This window comes from Archocentrus centrarchus, chromosome 18 (genome assembly GCF_007364275.1).
Source record: "Archocentrus centrarchus isolate MPI-CPG fArcCen1 chromosome 18, fArcCen1, whole genome shotgun sequence".
Lineage (NCBI taxonomy): Eukaryota > Metazoa > Chordata > Actinopteri > Cichliformes > Cichlidae > Archocentrus > Archocentrus centrarchus.
This window is the reverse complement of record NC_044363.1, coordinates 10829838-10847654: the sequence shown is the minus strand read 5'-3', so window position 1 is coordinate 10847654 and position 17817 is coordinate 10829838. Positions and strand designations below refer to the sequence as shown.

Here is a 17817-nt window from a genome sequence, read left to right as displayed (position 1 = left end):
GAGGTATGGTCTTTAATGTAAAGCAGAGGAGCGAAAGAAGATGATAGCAGTGACTTCTATCTGTCATTTGCAGAAATGTGGTTTTACTGTCTTTGCAGCTCATTTTCTCTGAAAGAGAGTTTGTGTTTGTGGAGAGGAACTCAAGTTTCTGTTTATTCTGTGCAGCAGAGCAATTAAAGGAAGTGGATGAACCAGATTAATGAGTTGCACCATTCATTCTTATTTCCTAAGAAAACGACACGCTTTGGCTGATTTCACAATCCAGCTGACCCTACCGTGAATATAAAGGCAGCGCTTTTTGTGTCAGACCTGCAGACAAAGAGGAGACTGCACGCACGTAAGTCTACAACCACTCACTCCTCATCTTTGTTTTCTCTATTTATTTATTTCATGCTGCCTAAAACATATTAACATCATCATGATGTTGCAGTTTGGGTGCAGTTAGACTGCAGCCAGGGTAAGCTTTTTCAGAAAACACGTATTCAGGCTGTTCTTCATGTGCTCCACTGAGTGCACTTTATTTTTAGGATCTAAATGAAACTTTAAGCCTTCGTCTCAAACTTTGTTCCACGATTGATGGAAGGCATCACGTTGAAACCGACAATTTTCCCAAAAAGCAAAACCTTTAGTAGATGAGAGGAAAAATGATATTTTTATGCTTAAAGGTTCAATCTTCAGTATTCACATTTGTAAAATTTCATTTTTATCCAAATTCCTTTCAGGATTTCACTCTCAACAATCTCTTAACATGTTTTTGTGCTTTTGTTCATAATTATTTGATGCAGGAACTCAAAATGTCCCACATCACTGATATTGAAGTGTCTCTGGATGAAGCTCAGGAGAGTCACCTTCGTGAACAAGGCTTCAGCAAAATCAATGTTGAACTGAACAAAGGATCTGGAGGAAACTACATCTACCTGTGGTACAAAAAAGGCAGCTGCCCAGCAGTCACCAGGATTCAGTTTTCATTCACTCATCAGATGAGTGAGGGCCTGATCAAAGCAGGGTACCACAAGATCGACAAAGACCTCAATGCTGGAGCAGGTGGCGACTACATCTATTTGTGGTACTACAAAGGTTCCTCAGCCCACGATATTCCTATTGTGGACCTTGATGTCACTACAGAAGCTGCAGATGAAGCTGAGAAGTTCAAACACGGCTGGGAGAGACTGGCCTGTGATCTGAACCGGAAAGCTGGAGGAAACTGGATCTACCTGTGGGTGAAGAGACAGAAACCAGCCTACATCTGTGACATCACTGCCAGCGCTGACTTTGAGGGAGACTCTGACCGTTTCAATGAGGGCTACAATCAAGTGGATGAAGACACCAACAGAGGTGGAGGAGGGGCCTACGTCTATGTCTGGTACCGTCTGAGCACTGACACCAACAATGTCGTTCGAGATCTGCAAGTTTCCACCAATGATGAAGAATACCAGGCCTTTCAAAACCAGGGCTACACCGTAGTGAACCAGGACCTGAACCAGGGGACTGGAGGAAACCAGGTGTTCCTGTGGTACAAGAAAGATGTCTGCAGCAAAAAACCCATCAAGGCCGTCACTGTGATCGTTAACCAGGCAGCTGTGCAGCCTTATGAGAGGGCGGGGATCGAGGTCATTAAAAAAAACCTCAATACAGGCAACAATGGTGATGTCCTGTACCTGTGTTATTACCAGTGAGAGCCATCATGGTGGCAGAGCCGAGCAGAAACCAAACAGTGAACAATGTTCCTGTTTAATTGGGTTTTTTTTTCTTTCTTTCTGAAATGATGTTCAATCACTGTGATCTCAGAGGTTTGACTCCACCAATGATTATTGATCCTACAATCAATCAATCAATCAATCAGTCAATCAGTTTGATTGATCCTGTATCACTTTATTTTGATGATTGTCTCTGTTTCAATAAAGTCTCTTTAGCATCTTAAAAATTTTTGTGTCATGTGTCAAAGTTTCATCTGATGGTTGGTAATAATTGTTCTTCCCCAGTCTGAAGCTCACCCTCCAATCCAACTTTATTTATAAAGCACTTTAAAAATCACCCACAGGGTCCAAAGTGCTGCACAGTACAACAATAAAACACAAGATACATAATATTTATAAAGTACACAAAAGATTTAAACACAGCTCACAGACTCAGCATTTCGTTGGTGTTAAAATTCAAAGAAAAAAAGCAATTTCATCTTTAAATTTGTGGTCTCTCATCTCGTTCTACAAGACGATGAAAACACACACAATCCAAAAAAGATCAAACAAAAAGAAGCAGAAAGAAAAGGAAGTCCACACACGAAGCTCCTGGATGAAAAATCGAATACAAAAACGTTAAAAGGACTAACGTTTCAGGCTACAGGTGCCCTCCTTCACACCTAACAACTTTACAGGAAACATGTTATTTATACACGCCCACATCTCGACAGAGTCATGTGGTCAAGTGTGCCTACTGCCCAAACAAGGAACAAAGAAAACGGCAACATCCAATATAACACGTGAATATAATCAACAATCAGGTAAAGAGTCTAAGCAGTGGTATTATAAGATATTCATATGAGTATATGCAAACGTTGAAAAAGCTGAAGAGCTTAAATTGTGTAAGAGATGCATACGTATAAAAAGAATAATACCATAGTTAAAACAGATTAGTGAAAAACCATAACTAGTAACCTGTAAGTCTGAAAGGCATTTGTATATAGACAAAAATACAATAAAAAATATACAAAAACATCAAGCAGCAAGACACAATCATGAAGAACATTGTAATATAAATATTAGAAAGTCAAGTCAAGATTTTCTTGTCGGTATCTTGGCTTGGATCTGGTGGAGTCATGTCAGTGCGTGTTTTTTATTTGTGAAGGAAGACACCTAATATATTAACATTTAATATATTAAAGAATCAGAAGAATCACGTGTACACGGGCAATCTTGTTCAGGGAGACACAGGCCTTCCCAGCCAGCTGCCTGTGCTCCCCTCCCCAGAAGAGCACAGCTCTAAGCTAAACATAACTTTTAAAAAAAAAATTTTATCCTAAAAGTACTATCAATTCAAAAACAGTTGGAGAGAGCCGCGGTTTAGACTTGGACTTCTCAGATTGGAAATTGTCACATTTTACAGGAACCTCACAAAAATCCTAGAAATATTCACAGCTGAGTGTCCAAAATATCAGAATTCCCCATGAAGGTCAGACCTGCAGCTTCTTATTTCTTGTCTGAGCTGCAGTCAGTCTGCCCCTCCCTCAGGCTGGTTCTGCTGGAGGTTTCTTGGTTCCGGCATCATGGCACAAGCTTCTCTCTCATCCCCTGTGGGTACAACAGTTTTGATTTTTAGAGCTGCATCACAAAATATTCTGCAATGCAAAAACAACAACGACAACAAAAATCATAAGCAGACTGTCACTGCTGCATGTGTTGGCATGTCTGCACAGTGCTCCTGAGTAGACATGCCAGAATCAGAGCAGCTGCTGTGAATTGGTGCTATATAAATAAAATTGAACTGAACTGTCTTTGTTACTGATACAGAGAAGCAGCCGCTCTCAGACCTCAACTGACCCTCATTGACTGCATGAACAAGTTAGACTTTGTGGTTCATGATTATGTGAAACATGTTAGAAAGATAAAAAGATATTTCAAGGTTCAAAATCCTGCTGTGTATCTCAGTAACTGGACCAGGGTGCCTCCTTCCCTGTCTGGGACTCTATTTGTATTCCTTCATCATATTGCATCCGCCCCATACACAAGAGGGAAATAATAAACTGAAAATATCACTTAAATTTTTCTAAAATTAAATAAAGAGAAATATCAAATCATATTCTTGTCAATCCAGCATTTAGATTTTGAAGTTCCAAACTTGTGTTGAACATAACACACTAACAGGTATCATAGTCTGAAGGTCCACTGTGCTTCCTGCAGGAATCAGTTTCATTTGAGAAAAAAAAAACCCAACTCTGTTTTTTGTTTACAAATGGTACCCAGTGTGTTGTTGTATTACTTGCATTATCTTTGCAGTAGCAGTAATAAAAAGGCAGAAAGTATCTGAACTTACTGGAGTCTCTCTCAGTGTCGTTCTGTTGTTCAGATATTTTCCTGGATTTCCTCCCACACTGATCACAAGGGTAATCTGCAGGTGAATCAGACTGGTCCAGTTCTGAGCGGAGACATGACCAGTGTTCACAAATGAGCTGGACTGGATCCTTCATAACATGCCTGCATACTGGGCAGGTGGATGTTTTCCCAGTTACTGGTCTGTAGGAGGCAGAACAGGTTACACAACATTTTCATTCCTCAATAAAGCAACAAATGTCTGTTAGTGATATTTTTTATTTCTGTTTGTCCACAAAGTAAAGTTGGATGAGTGCTTAAGTGTTTGATGTCACTAAAAGAGAGTGGACAGTCTTACGTTAGAGAAAAGCTAAATTTGCCTTTTGAGCTGTTTTTCTCAGTCATCTGAAAGCACCACTCAGTCTAAAGTAGAAAAGGAGATAAAGGGGGCACGCCTTTGACATTACGAGACAAATCTCCTCGTCCAGGCGTAAGCAGAGATGCTGAGCCACCCTGGAAGGACTTTTTTCCATTTTTAGTGACTAAAAAGTTAAGTGTGGATGATAATCAAAAAACCCGATCACTGAAAGCGAAGCTTCTGAAAGACTCAGTTTCTGTGGACGAGGAAAACTGAGATCTTGTCTCGCATCGTAATAGGTGTGCATCATTTTCTCCTTTTTGCATGTCAAACTTTGCATTATGTTGTTTGTAGGCTTCTACGTGGGGTTATATTGACAACTGTTTCTTTGGCTTGCTGTTGAAAATATCTTGGCTTAAAAAAAACCAAAAATACTGGTTTACGTGTGGACGCAGCCCAAATAGTTTGTGTTTTCTTTATTAATGGGTCTGTTTTCCTTTTGAAATGTTCGGTTTGTATCTAGGACTTTATTTTGTTCTCCATTTGGATTTATGGACTTTTTATGGACTTCTGACATGTAAAACGGAGAGTTTTGAGCTTCTGCCTGTTTTGGATCACCTTTGTGTCTCTGTCTCAAAACCAAGCAGCTCAAACTTGGATCTGTTGCTCTTTAATTACAGCTCGCTGGGAGCTGCAGGTCCAGCCCCACTCAGCTGTGAACTAGAAAGAAAATCACTCATTTACAAATATTTCTGTATCATCTGACAGGTATCAATTAGCCAAGATTTTGTACATTAAAGCTGTTCCTTTAAAACTGTAACACAGTCCAAACACACTTTCAGATATACACGTTCAGATTCTTTGAGCTCTTCAGTTTTGTTACAATAACAATTATGGTGCGTGCTTTTTTAACCTTTCAAAGTAAAGCGGCTCGTACATGGACCTGTCACCCCTGACTGACGGTACTCACCTGTAAACTAGACGAAAATATTTTATCATTTTGAAAAGTGCTTTTTAAAAAAACACTATCACTGAGTGACTGCATTAAACTCAGAAACACAAAACATTTGACACACTTTGTTAAAAATAAGCTGAATTCTCTCATTTAAATAAGACGTCACTCTTTCCTGTGACTCCCTTCCTATGTGAAGTACACACTCACAATTTAAACTAAAAGACACAAACTCAGCATGACTCATGTCATGAGATAGACCAGAGTCACAGAGGCCATTAGAATTTAAGGCCAGGCGTACCCCCATCTGCAAGGTAACAGAAGTACAAGGACACACTGACAGCTGGGACTGAGCTGTGGTCAAAGTCTGGAAGAAAGAACCATTACACAGACCTGAAGCATGAACACAACCAGGAACATTTTCATTTTTCCTTTCTTTTCCATGTGGAAAATGTTCTCCAAAGAGTTCAGATCAAACACACGTACAACACATGTAGCGCACATACAAATTATGCTGAATTTATTTGGGAGGAAAAAGTCAAAGGCAATAAAATGTTTAAGTGTAGCAAAATCTTTATAATCTAAAGTTTACAGGTGGTGTGTGTATAACAAACCTACTGTTTCATTCCTTAAAACACAAACATGAAGGCTTCACAAATGTAAGCTATTTTATTGACACACAGCATACTGTCTATCAACCACAGTTTCTTTTTATCAGTTCCTAAAAACACTACCATTACCAAAGTGGAGCGGCTCAAACCTGGATGTCTGAGAGCTTTGGAGTCAGCTCCTCTGAACTGTAACCTTAAAGGAGAGATCACCTTACTCACATTAACCTTTGGATCTACTCAGGAACTCATTCGCACCTGAATTTCCCCTTTGCGGGACAATAAAGGCTGTTTCTTCTGTTCAACAGCACAGCCTAGCTGAGCTGTCACAGGGCGAGAAGAAGGGTACAACCTGTAAAGGTTGTCAGGCTGTCGCAGGACTAACAGAGAAACAGACAACCATTCACACTCACATTCACACCTATGGGCAATTAGAGTCACCAGTTAATGTAACCCTTTGGACTGTGGGAGGAAACCAGAGTACCCGGAGAAGCCCAGGGAGAACATGCAAACTCCACACAGAGAGGCAGAACTGAATCCAGACCTTCTAGCTGTGAGGCAACAATGCTAACCACCACACCACTGTGCCACTCCAAATAAAAACAATAACTCATGACATGCAGTATTGCACTGCGTGTGAAAAAATTCATGCACCCTTACTGTTTCCATGGAAATTAAGAGCAGCCAGGAGGTTCTGATCAAATGCACTTTAATAATTGATCATCTGCAAGTGTGAGCACCTCTGTACAAGCAGATGTTTTGGCACTTTGCTGTTCTGCATCATTCAGGTGTGTTAACACGATGCCAAGGATGCCCATCAATCTGGGGTGGGTTATAAGGCCAAGTTTATCATTCAGCAGTGGAAAAAATTCAAGACAGCTGTCAGTCTTCCCAGGAGAAGATGTCCCATCGTGCAATGCTCAGAGAAACTGCATGAAACCCAAGAGCTGCATCTCCGATTCTGCAAGCCTCAGTTAGCATGATACATGTTAAAGTTCATGACAGCACGTTTGGAGGGGCTGCCAGGAGAAAGCCTCTGCTCTCTAAAAGAACACAGCAGCACAGCTTAGGTTTGCAAAGTTACAGCTGAACCAGCCACAAAACTTCTGCAACAATGTCCTTTGGACAGATGACACCAGAGTGGACATGTGGAGGCACAGCACCACATTTGGAGAAAACCAAACACAGCATATCAGCACAAACACCTCTCACCACCAGCTGTCAGCATACTGGTGGAGGGCTGATGATTTGAGTTCTTTTTACAGCCACAGGACCTGGGCACCTTGCAGTCATTGAGTCCGCCATGAACTCCTCTGAATACCAAATTATTCCAGAGTCAGATGTGAGGCTCTGCCCAACAACTAAATGTTGTCTGAAACAGCAGCAACAGAACAACTGAAATAGAAAAGGATCAAAGTGCTTCCCTGGCCCAGAGTCCAGACCTCAACCTGACTGAAATGCTGTAGCAGACCTTCAGAGAGCTGCGCAAATGAATGTCTGCAAACCTCAATGAAGACATAAAGTAAAGAGTGAGACAAAACTCATCCACAACCACATGTGAGACTGATAAAGTCACACAGAAAATAATTCAAGTTATTGCTGCCAATAGTGGATTTACAAGCTGCTGAATCAGAGGGTCAACTCATTTTTTCACAGGACTGCTTCAACATTTTGGCTTCAATTCTGACCTCCACTGAGAAGAAGGTTTGAAGCCAGTTTCAGTAAAGCTCAGAGGAATATAATTTGAGAAGTTGGGGACAGATCATGAGAGACAAGTCCTGTCATGAGGTAGTTTCAACCACTCAACTGTAAACTAAGAGAAGAGATCGTCTTACTCACAGAACCTTTGCTCAGTGGGATAGGATACTCAGGATACTAGGTGATGTTTAAGAGCTCAGAAGTGCTGATTTCAAGTCTGTGGCACTTTTCCTCTTCAAATGACCACTTTAAGTTTATATGGTGAAGAAGCCATGGTTTATTCATTACTGTGCAGCCAGGGTTTAATACAATAAGTGTATGTTAGCCCACAGACACTCACCCACTGTCAGATGTGTCTGTTGACTTTAAAAGCTCCACACTTAGAGAGTGAGGTAATTATTGGGATCACAAAGATGAACCAAAGAACATCAGTGACATACCACACATGTACCCACAGCCTCTCATTTGCTCATTAATGAACTAACTTTATCCATTAAGAAAACATTAATTTCACCTGTGTGTCTCTTCAAAGTTCATTGGATGGTACATAGATGAGTCACTCTTCATAGAGACGTTGCTGGGAGCTCTGGACTCACTGTCACTGATCTGTAAACTGAAGCAGAGACTTTTTTTGCTTGTGTATAATGTTGGAATCTATTCAGTAAATGTTTCAACAACCAAAACCACATCTGTGGGTTCACTGAGTCGTTTCCAGGCAGAGTAACAGAAGAAGACCTCTGACAAATGTATGGAAAACATTTTAAATTACAAAATGCAGGATTACCCTCGATGCTTCTTATCAAAGTTGAGTGGCGTGTACATGGATCCCTCACTCTTCATAGAAAGACAGCTGAGACCTGCAGACTCATCTCTGTTCTTCTGTGAACTGTTCAGAAAAAGACAAAAATCTCTTTACTAAAGGTCCAGAAACCACTGAGCATCACTGAGAGTCGTCATCCATAGTACAGGTGAGGAGATGGATGACAGATTAAAGGAAAAAACAACATAAGGTCTCTTTGTATTAATCTGCAGTGACCTTTCACCCTAAATGAACACTGGAGTTGAGCCATGCCAGCAGCATGTCCCCATAACACAGCCTGGATCCCATCAACTACTGTACAGGTTTTTCCTTTGTCACCTGTGAGCATAAATTAACATAACACTGTACACACAATAAACTGCAGACATGCTGTGCTAATAACGTTTTACACTGTATTCTCCTCATCACATTACCTGACTGGCAGCTCAGTGCTGAAGCTGATTGGCCTTAGACACATGGAGGAGGAACATCTGGAGAAGGAAGAGCAGTCAGCTGACTTCTTCCTTTTCTCCTCAGCCATTTTTTCTGCTGCAGCTGAAACAAAACTAACATTTCTACATGTTTGTAAATGTTAAAATCCAGCTTAACAGACTTTATTCAGCTGATGTAAGCAGCTCAGACTTATTCTTGATTATTCCTGAACCCCACAGAGGTTTTTCACTTCTGCTGCAGTGACAGCATGCAGCCTGTAGGTGGCAGCAAAGCTTTCCTCCTGCTTAATGTATAGATGCGGTCACTGTGAATATGCGATAAAGATTTAAAGATTTAATCACTATAACGCATCAGAAACAGTGGGTAAATAAACTGAAGTGGTGAGCCGGTGGAGGGGGGTCTTACATGCTGCTGCTGCTGTGGGGCCGGTGCACCTACGCTGAAAACTAAAACACAAACTCCAACTTCACTGATCACCGTGTCCGACCGCACTGGAGACAAAACGGGGAAATGTGTCGGTACTTACATTCACTGCATGGATGCTTCGTTCTTCAGTGAAAATTGGATCAAATATCCTCAAAGTTTCCTGATGAGCAGAGTCGATGGCTCTGTGAGAACCTTTAACTTTCAGTTTTGTTTCTCCGACTCTTACATATATATTTTTTAATTGCAGAAGAACTGAACAGTAAATTCTTTTTATATCCACCAAAAGTAAAATGATTAGAAAAGAAAAGCAAAGCAGCCGCGACTGCACAGAATACTCCAACGGTTCAGGACATACATTAAAATCGAGTCTCAGAAATAGGTTTTAAAAAAGGACTCAAAAATAAAAAATACATGAAAACACATGAACTGCATTTGTAAAGTTTAAAGGCAAAAATGACAGCATGAAAGCAAATTTTATACATACATATATATATATATATATATATATATATATATGAACAATATTGGAGCAAAACTGGACAGATTATCAGATTATTATCAGATTATCAAAGTTCCCCTGTTCGTGTCCTTGGTTGTAGCTCATGAATAAACAATTTATATAATATACAGTTTCCTAATTAATTCAGTTTTAACTCTACAAATATCCCTCAGTCATTTTAATCTCCACTGCAAAGTTTTGATGGTGGACGGTGTTACGTTTAAACTGCAGTTCCAATATTAACCACTAGATGCTGCTCACAGAAAACTTTCAAAAATTGATCCAAAAATAAGTAAAATTTGAATTACATGCTAAAGAACTTTATAATTATCATTTCTATTATTGTCAAATCATTCTATAAAAAAATGGTATAAATGTGAAAATGGTAAATATAATTTTGTTATCTAATTCAATTCAGTGTTATTTATATTTCATGTATATTTTTTGGCAAATGGAATAAAACATTCATCTTCTGTTAACAGGCCATAAACCAGGCTTAGTTGAATTTAGTGTCAGCACAAAATAATCTCATTATCAACACTAAACACTAAACACAACAACAGTAAAAAACAAAACAAAACTGTAAAACAGCTTCTCACAGCTTTCAATGGAGCTTCAAAAAGCAGCACAAAGTTTGTTATCTTTTTAAGAGTAGGTCAGCACACACAGTCAGTCCCTGTGAGCAAACTGGCAGCAGCAGACACATCTGACTGACCTGGAAGCAGCATTTATGTGTTCTGGTGAAACAGCTTTAAGAGTTAGGTGAAGGATCTAATGACTGAGGCTGATTTATGATTGTGTTTGTTTTTTGAATAAAATGCAGTTATGGGATGTTTCTGACTGAGGCATCAGAGGTACGGGACCACACTCATGGTTGCTGATAGCACAGTCTGTTTATTCATTTATAATAAGTTAGAACAAATAGTCAAAGCTAGCTCGAACAACCTGCTGAAAACTCTCAGATCCTTTTTCTTCACCAGCGATGGGGACATTTATCAAAATTACATCATTTGACATCAAAATACAGATTCAGACACTGAAATCTGAGTACTTATTTTACATACCAAAGATTTTCAACATGGCTTTGACATTTCAGTGTGCTCGTATTCGCTCTCCTTTGCTTTGCCTCGTCTTTGTCTTTTTTAAATGCATGTGCAGAAAGTTCAGAGTTCAAGTTTATAGTTTTGTTTGGACTTGAATACAGAAGCTGAGAGTCTTTTTCTTTCCTCCTTGCTGTGCATCCTGCTGTTATTGACCTCCACCCACCTGTGGAGGCGAACCGTCGCTGTCGTCCTCCCAGGACGAGGCCGTGAACCCCGCAGGAGCGGAGATAGAGTGGGGGGCGGTGGTGTGGCCGAGCCCCTGGTACCGCCCACTCGATGAAGGGGAAGTGGGCATTGACGTGGCTGCCACGGCGATGGGGTCCTGCGAGGTGAGGAGGCCGGTGTGCTCGGTGTGTTCGGGACGAGCCGCAGCACCAAAATACATCTTGTTGGGACGACCCAGGAACGTACGGCCTGAGAGGAGGGGAGGAGATAAATATGTAACAGCTGCTCAGTTAATGTGAGGGCCGTGGAATCTGCAGTAACAACATAAAGAAAGCTGAAGACTGCTCCAGATCATTTTTCCTTTAGTAAATGTTACTGCAAGAACTGTGGTTCAACCATTTTTTTATTATTTTTTCACAGGTGGAGATGCAAAACTTTTGCACCTTCTTTAGTAAAATTCAACCTGCAAGAGTTTCATGACTCACTGTGTCATGAAACTGTAAAATTATCACAAAATGCAGCTTAAAATGATTAAGTAAAAGCAGAAATAATAATTACTATATTAACTATCAATAGAAATTAGAAAAATAACTGATCACCAAATAATCTCAGTGTCATTTCCAAATTCTGTGATGATTTTTGACTCAGACACTCACCCACATGGCGGACCTGCTCGCTGACATCAGCTCTGATGTCAGAGAAATCCCACATGGCCAAAAAGCTGTCGAAACACGAACCCTCCTCTGCTTCCTGATGGATGGAAAACAGATAAACAGGAGGATAGATGGATGGATGGATGGATGGATGGATGGATGGATGGATGGATGGATGGATGGATGGATGGATGGATGGATGGATGGATAGATAGATAGATAGATAGATAGATAGATAGATAGATAGATAGATAGATAGATAGATAGATAGATAGATAGATAGATAGATAGATAGATAGATAGATAGATAGATAGATGGATGGATGGATGGATGGATGGTTGGATGGATGGATGGAGTGGTTACCTGTACATAGGGCTTGTAGGTGAATGTGTAGTGGTGAGCGATGGCAGCCAGGAACATCTCTATGCAGATGATGAAGTCCTGTATCAGTTAAGCACAGAGTAGAAACAGCTGTGAGAAACACTCAACAACAACGACCCAAAATAAATGATGACACTTTTTAATTTTGACTTCCTGGTGTCTTGTGATTTACACATTTAATCTTTAACTGACTTTTTTCTTTCATGGTTTTGGTTTTTGATGCTAACAAGTTTTATATTTTTTATTTTGTAAAAGCTCCGTCCCCATCTTTTTTAGTGATTACCTTTCTCCGTGTGTCTTGGGTTTCTTAATCTGTGGCTCTTTGTCTGTGTTAGTCATTTCATCTTCATTTTGTTCATTTCGTTGTGTGTCGCTGTTGGTTTTACTTCCTGTCTTTGTGGTTTTTTTTCCTCCTTTATGATTGTTTCCTGATTACTGCTTTTACAGTGTGATCTGTACCTGAAGTCCAGTAGCCACGGCCTCCACGCTGTCCCAGTCCCAGGTGTGCTTGTCAGAGATCACACCAACCTTCACCAGCAGTGCTATTAAAACCGCCTGCCTGGAGAGAAAGTGAATGCATCAGTACCGCTGCTGTTTAAAGAGAAAACAGTGAAACAGCTCAAAACCAAAAGCCACTATAGTCCTCCTCCCATCCTTACCAGAAGGAGACAAACACGACCAGTTTGACGCAGAGAAACTTCCCCACAGGTCTGATGGGCTTCAGCTCCTCCCTGAGAGCTCGATAGAGCAACACCAGGCAGTACATGGCAAACTGCAGAGAGAGAACAGCAGCACAGCTTCAAGCATTTTATCCACTGAACCGTACAAAATGCTGCTGTTTGAAAAGGAACAAAAATGTCACTTTGGAGTTTCAGTCAAACTTCTCAGCTCAATTAATTTAATTGATCTGAGTTAATTGATAATTAGTTTATTTATGCTTCAGCATGTTAGAAAAACATCTGCTCAGTGCTTTTTAATGTAAACACGTGCGCTACAACAAGCAGACGCCCCGGGGATGTGAAAGTGCTGCTCTGATGAGTCGTTACCAGCTGAGATATGTTGTTGATTATGACCAGGTAGGACCAGGCGTTTCTGAAGCTGAAGTTGGCTTCGTCATAAACCCCACAGAGCTGACAGATGCTGCAGAGAAGAGCAGTCAGTGGTTTTTTTTCATCGTGCATTTCAAAATGTCTACACTCTAACAAAGTACTGTAAAAATAAAGAAAATGCCGTCCAGTAATCTGCTGTTCCTTGTAGCTGTAAATGCCTACACAGGAAAAATTATTAAAAACAAGCCACTGTAAATTTTTACAGCAGAACACAGGTTTTTTTTTTTCTCTTTTTATTTTATTTTCAGTCAAGTCAGAGTCGATTCTCAGTCTGCTGCTTTTCCACTGTTACTGCTGTTGCTCATTTTCACCTTTGCTTCCTGGTTCAGGTAAAAATGTTGAGATGTTGATGTTTATGAAACAATTTATTTGATCATACAAGAATGAAAACATTTTAAGGGCACTTTAAATGTGTTTTTTTTTTAAGAACAATATTTGTTTTTAATTAAAAATGACATGGTTGCTAAAACTGGAACTCTGTTCTACCTTAAAAAATATAATAAAAGAAGAAGAAGCAGGAAACTCACAGCGCTATCACCGTGGTTACTGGTCTGACCACAGTGTACTGCAGGACACCCAGCTTACACCTGAACAGCAGCACCCTGTCAGAGAGAAACAACTTAACATCCAACCATTCATCACGCACCACACCCCTCCATGTGACCTCCCTCCTCTTACTCTCCCATGGGCCACGGCGGGCAGCAGCACAGCGGGGGCAGGTGCAGCTGCTGCTGCTGGACCTCCAGCATGAGCACCAGGCTGGGGTACTGGTTACTGAGGAAGTTCAGCAGGAACACCAGGAAGTTGTAGATGACGTAGGCCTCGTAGCACTCCCTGCACGTGTCCACGTAGATGGCCAGGCTGGGGTATCGCAGAGCCAGCCACTGAGAGGCATTCAGAGGAAGAGACGCAAACAAGCAGACATCATTAACCCCAACAGAGTTAAAGTGCTATGAGACGGTAAAAGAAGAAAACACTGAAGGGTTACTGGACGTCTGGTCTTGGGGTTAAAAAAAAGAAAATCTGTGTGTGTGTGTGTGTAATAATGACTTACACTATCCAAACTGTAGATCGGCACCATCCATAGTATCCTGGTGACAAAAGATAAAGAGAGAGGGCTCATAAAACCAGCAGGATTGTGTATTTATGTGCATGAGGTTTTTTGTATTATGATAAACACCAAGTTTCCCCAACAATGGAGCAAATTATCACCTTATTACCACCTATCACCATTTAAATGACCTTAAACTGGAAGTAGCAAAAACTACAGTTCCTCTAGTGACCACTTGAGGCTGTCTCCAAAAGTGAGTCAGTCACCACAGACTCACACACCTGGCATGAACACTGATTTTGATCTGTCTAACTTTTTTGTGACAGATGTACAGTAATTACATTTTCATATTATTTACCTGTGATCTAAACTGTATTAAGGCTTTAGATTTGCATTTTAAGGGGCGTGGCTGCTTTCAGTAAAACAGGTCTGCACTGCTCTGAAGCTCATGTATCTGTTTTCCATCCAAATATTTCAGACTATTTTCTCTAAATGACTCATGTAATTTAGTGTTTTCAAATGTTTGATTCATAGGGAAAGACGGGAAATACTGATTTGATTTTGACGCATTTGCATGAAATTTTAAATCACTGGAAATAATTAGAACTCTTTTGAATCAGCTGACATATTAGGATTTAGACTTTTATTTTGAAAGGCAGGTTCATAAATGTTGTCTTAAAGCAAAAACCAGAGGCCCATGTGAGAGCTGAAGCAGGTTTATCTCACTGTAATCATCCCTCCTGCTCACACCGGCCTTCCTGAGTGTTCACAGTGTAACAGATGGAGGAAAATATCCACAGTGCTTGTTTGCTGGAAGCTAATTTTAGACATCAGCAGTTCGGATTTGATTAAATTTGACTGAAGTGGCAGACATCCAAAGTTGCAGCCTTTTATGTACAAAATATCCTCTTTGTGTTACCGTCCCTCAACTTCAGTGTCCTGGGAAACATAAAAAGTCGGCAGCTTATTTAATTTTTACAGCTGGAGCCTCGCAGCTGAGCTGCCTTCTGGCACAAAGCAGAATTTGTCCACATGTTAAATACCACAGACGTGCTACAACAAACGAAGCCAGTATCAAACCCACCTCAGTGTGTTTGTGGGGACTTTATGAATGTTTTAAGTCAGAACTGAAGTGTGGTGTTTGCGTGCTTGTGTCTACCTGATGATGGGCTTCTGCAGCTCGGGCTGGGTGTAGTGCACCATGTGCTGCAGGATCCCCCACAGCGAGATCGGGATGGTCAGAAACACGAAGACGCCGGCGATAAACCAGGCTTTACTGTGAGTCCCGACCTGCACACAGAGACAGATCCCAAAAATACTGGGTTAGAGTTGGTTAATGAAACAGTTTGATTTGGTTTAAAATAAATATTGAAACATGTGGAGAAAGTTTGTTCTGAGAGGTAAAAATACTGAGAGGCAGTGTGTCTGATCTGTGGCCTAATACATCTGCAAATCTTTACATTTCAGACTAGTTTTACACACTTTTTAATGTTGGATCTACAGTCACTATTTAGTATTTTTATGTGAAGCAGAAAATTGTGAGTCTCATCGGTAGCTCCTGGAGCTCCCGATGAGACTCACAGCAGTCTTGTACTGTAGGTGTTGCAGTAACAACATAAACAGGATATGAGCCACCAATAAGCAGATTTTTGGCGCACAGGTGAGCACATGCAGGTGGAGGTGTGTCAGTACTTTGTCCTTCTGCAGCTCCCAGACGCACAGCGGCAGCACGGCCACCAGCAGAAGAGCGTAGAGAACCAGAACCAGCGGGCGGATCCACCTCCTCCACTCTGCACAGGTACACGGCATGACGGCGGCTTCACCCTGAGCGCGAACTACAGGCACGCATCCTAAACCACAGACCACAGGCAGGCTGTTAAGGCTGAGGCAGAACCATTGTTTCACTGAAGAACCCTGCATTTATTCAAACCTGCCATATTCTGACCTGTAAATCGTAACTTTGTGCAAATTTGTGTGTAAAGATCACAGATTTAATGTAGGGTGACATTTTTCTGGATTACTAATGATAAAAGACATGAAATCAGATCCATGTTTACATAATGACTTTAAATTCTGCAACCAGGCGCAAACATTTGTGCACCATAGCTGTAAAAAATCCTCCATACAGTCAGTCTCATGTGAAAAATACATATTTGAAATTATGCACAACCTGGTTACAAACACTATTTTTATCTTAAGGCAGGTGCAGATCAACATTTCAGTGAATAAAATACATGTTGGCACTGCTAACTACACGATAAACACATGAAACTAATACACCGGTGCTGGGTGGAAATCTGGTGGAGACTTTAAGGACCTAACTACCCAACATTTATTTGTTCTGTCATAAAAGCCTGTAAATATCAATACACATAAAATCTCCACGAACTGCATAAAAGGTGGTAATTTGCTAAATTACAAATAATAAAAGACAAAAAATCTGACTTATGTTTAAGTAATTAAAACATGATTTTTAGCATAGGGTTGACTCTTGAAGTTAGCACTGATCTGTAGCACTAAAACTCAAACTGAAATCTGTGGGTAAGATTATGGTAAACAATACACTATGTGGTCCATGTTATATAAAAAAACACAGTTAAACGTATGTACACCATAATTTTAAACATTATTTTTATCTTAAGGGTTTTAAGGATCAACACTCTATCCATATCCATTAACACCTATATATCTAATACATATTAATATAGTGTATTAGCCTTTAAACGTGTTAAAATGATCGTTGGGCTTTATCGCCTCTTTAAGGCGTTTTGCAGCTTTAAAATGTCGTAAAAACCTTCAATGTCAGCCGTGTAATGAGGTCAGCGCACGGTGTATTGTTCAGATGTTACCGCTTTTATTCGCTAAACAGCTAAAAACAGGTTGCTGGTTTAATAAAATATTTAAACTGAACTGTTAGTAGAAGAGAGATGTGGACCGTTAAAGCTGAAGGCGTTCACTCAGAGCGACCATTGGCCTGTTTTCATCCTCGCTCCTGTATCTGTTACCAGGCAACGCATCCCTCCTCCGCCCGACAGCACACCGCAAACTGATCCTCTTTGATCGTCTCAGAAGCCCCCAGATCACTGCCAGACCACCGGACTGATCCCTATCGATCGATCACACACACGCCCGTCCGCTCCGGGCTGCAGCGGCCGTCCGTGTTTGTCCTCGCCACCGTTTCCCGTGTTTACGCGCCCACGTCACCGGCTGGGACCTCACCCAGCTCCCTTCTGTCCGTCAGTCACGTGATCAGCGGCACAAACAGGGCGTAAACTTTTAAATTCAATTGTCTTCGCGGATTTTCTCTCTAAGCTATGGAAGCTCGTTTACGCCAATAAAAATAATAGTTTTAAAAAAATAAAAATCACGTTGGATAAAATGAGAAATTAAAAAAAAAAAAAAAAGGATAGTATAGTAAAAATATAACAAAATTAGATTTTAAAAAGAGGGAAAATAAACAAATTTAAAATTCAATTGAGACAAAAATCAAAAATGTATCAGAAAAATCTTTTGAATATGAAGCATAAATTGCTGCA

At 40.6% G+C, this 17817-nt stretch overlaps 2 protein-coding genes across 3 annotated transcripts; one reads left to right on the top strand and one right to left on the bottom strand.

Moving 5' to 3' along the window:
- The first annotated feature begins 271 nt into the window (after positions 1 to 271).
- On the top strand, positions 272 to 1843 carry LOC115797449 (uncharacterized). The gene is made up of 2 exons (XM_030754031.1): positions 272 to 337; positions 786 to 1843. Exon 2 carries the CDS (start codon positions 795 to 797, stop codon positions 1674 to 1676), a length of 882 nt encoding a protein of 293 aa, XP_030609891.1. The 5' UTR covers positions 272 to 337; positions 786 to 794; the 3' UTR covers positions 1677 to 1843.
- An 8853-nt stretch (positions 1844 to 10696) lies between these two features.
- LOC115797323 (transmembrane protein 184C-like) lies at positions 10697 to 17505 on the bottom strand. Of its 2 annotated transcripts, none has more exons than XM_030753877.1 (12): positions 17193 to 17505; positions 15974 to 16131; positions 15441 to 15571; positions 14285 to 14321; positions 13909 to 14114; positions 13758 to 13832; positions 13168 to 13261; positions 12781 to 12893; positions 12581 to 12680; positions 12104 to 12181; positions 11743 to 11836; positions 10697 to 11335 (listed from the first exon to the last, which is right to left on the bottom strand). In XM_030753877.1, exons 2-12 carry the CDS (start codon positions 16088 to 16090, stop codon positions 11067 to 11069), a joined length of 1314 nt encoding a protein of 437 aa, XP_030609737.1. In that variant the 5' UTR covers positions 16091 to 16131; positions 17193 to 17505; the 3' UTR covers positions 10697 to 11066. The 2 variants fall into 2 exon arrangements, with proteins under 2 accessions (XP_030609737.1, XP_030609738.1); XM_030753878.1 differs by having other exon boundaries at positions 17217 to 17505.
- Between the last annotated feature and the right edge of the window lie 312 nt (positions 17506 to 17817).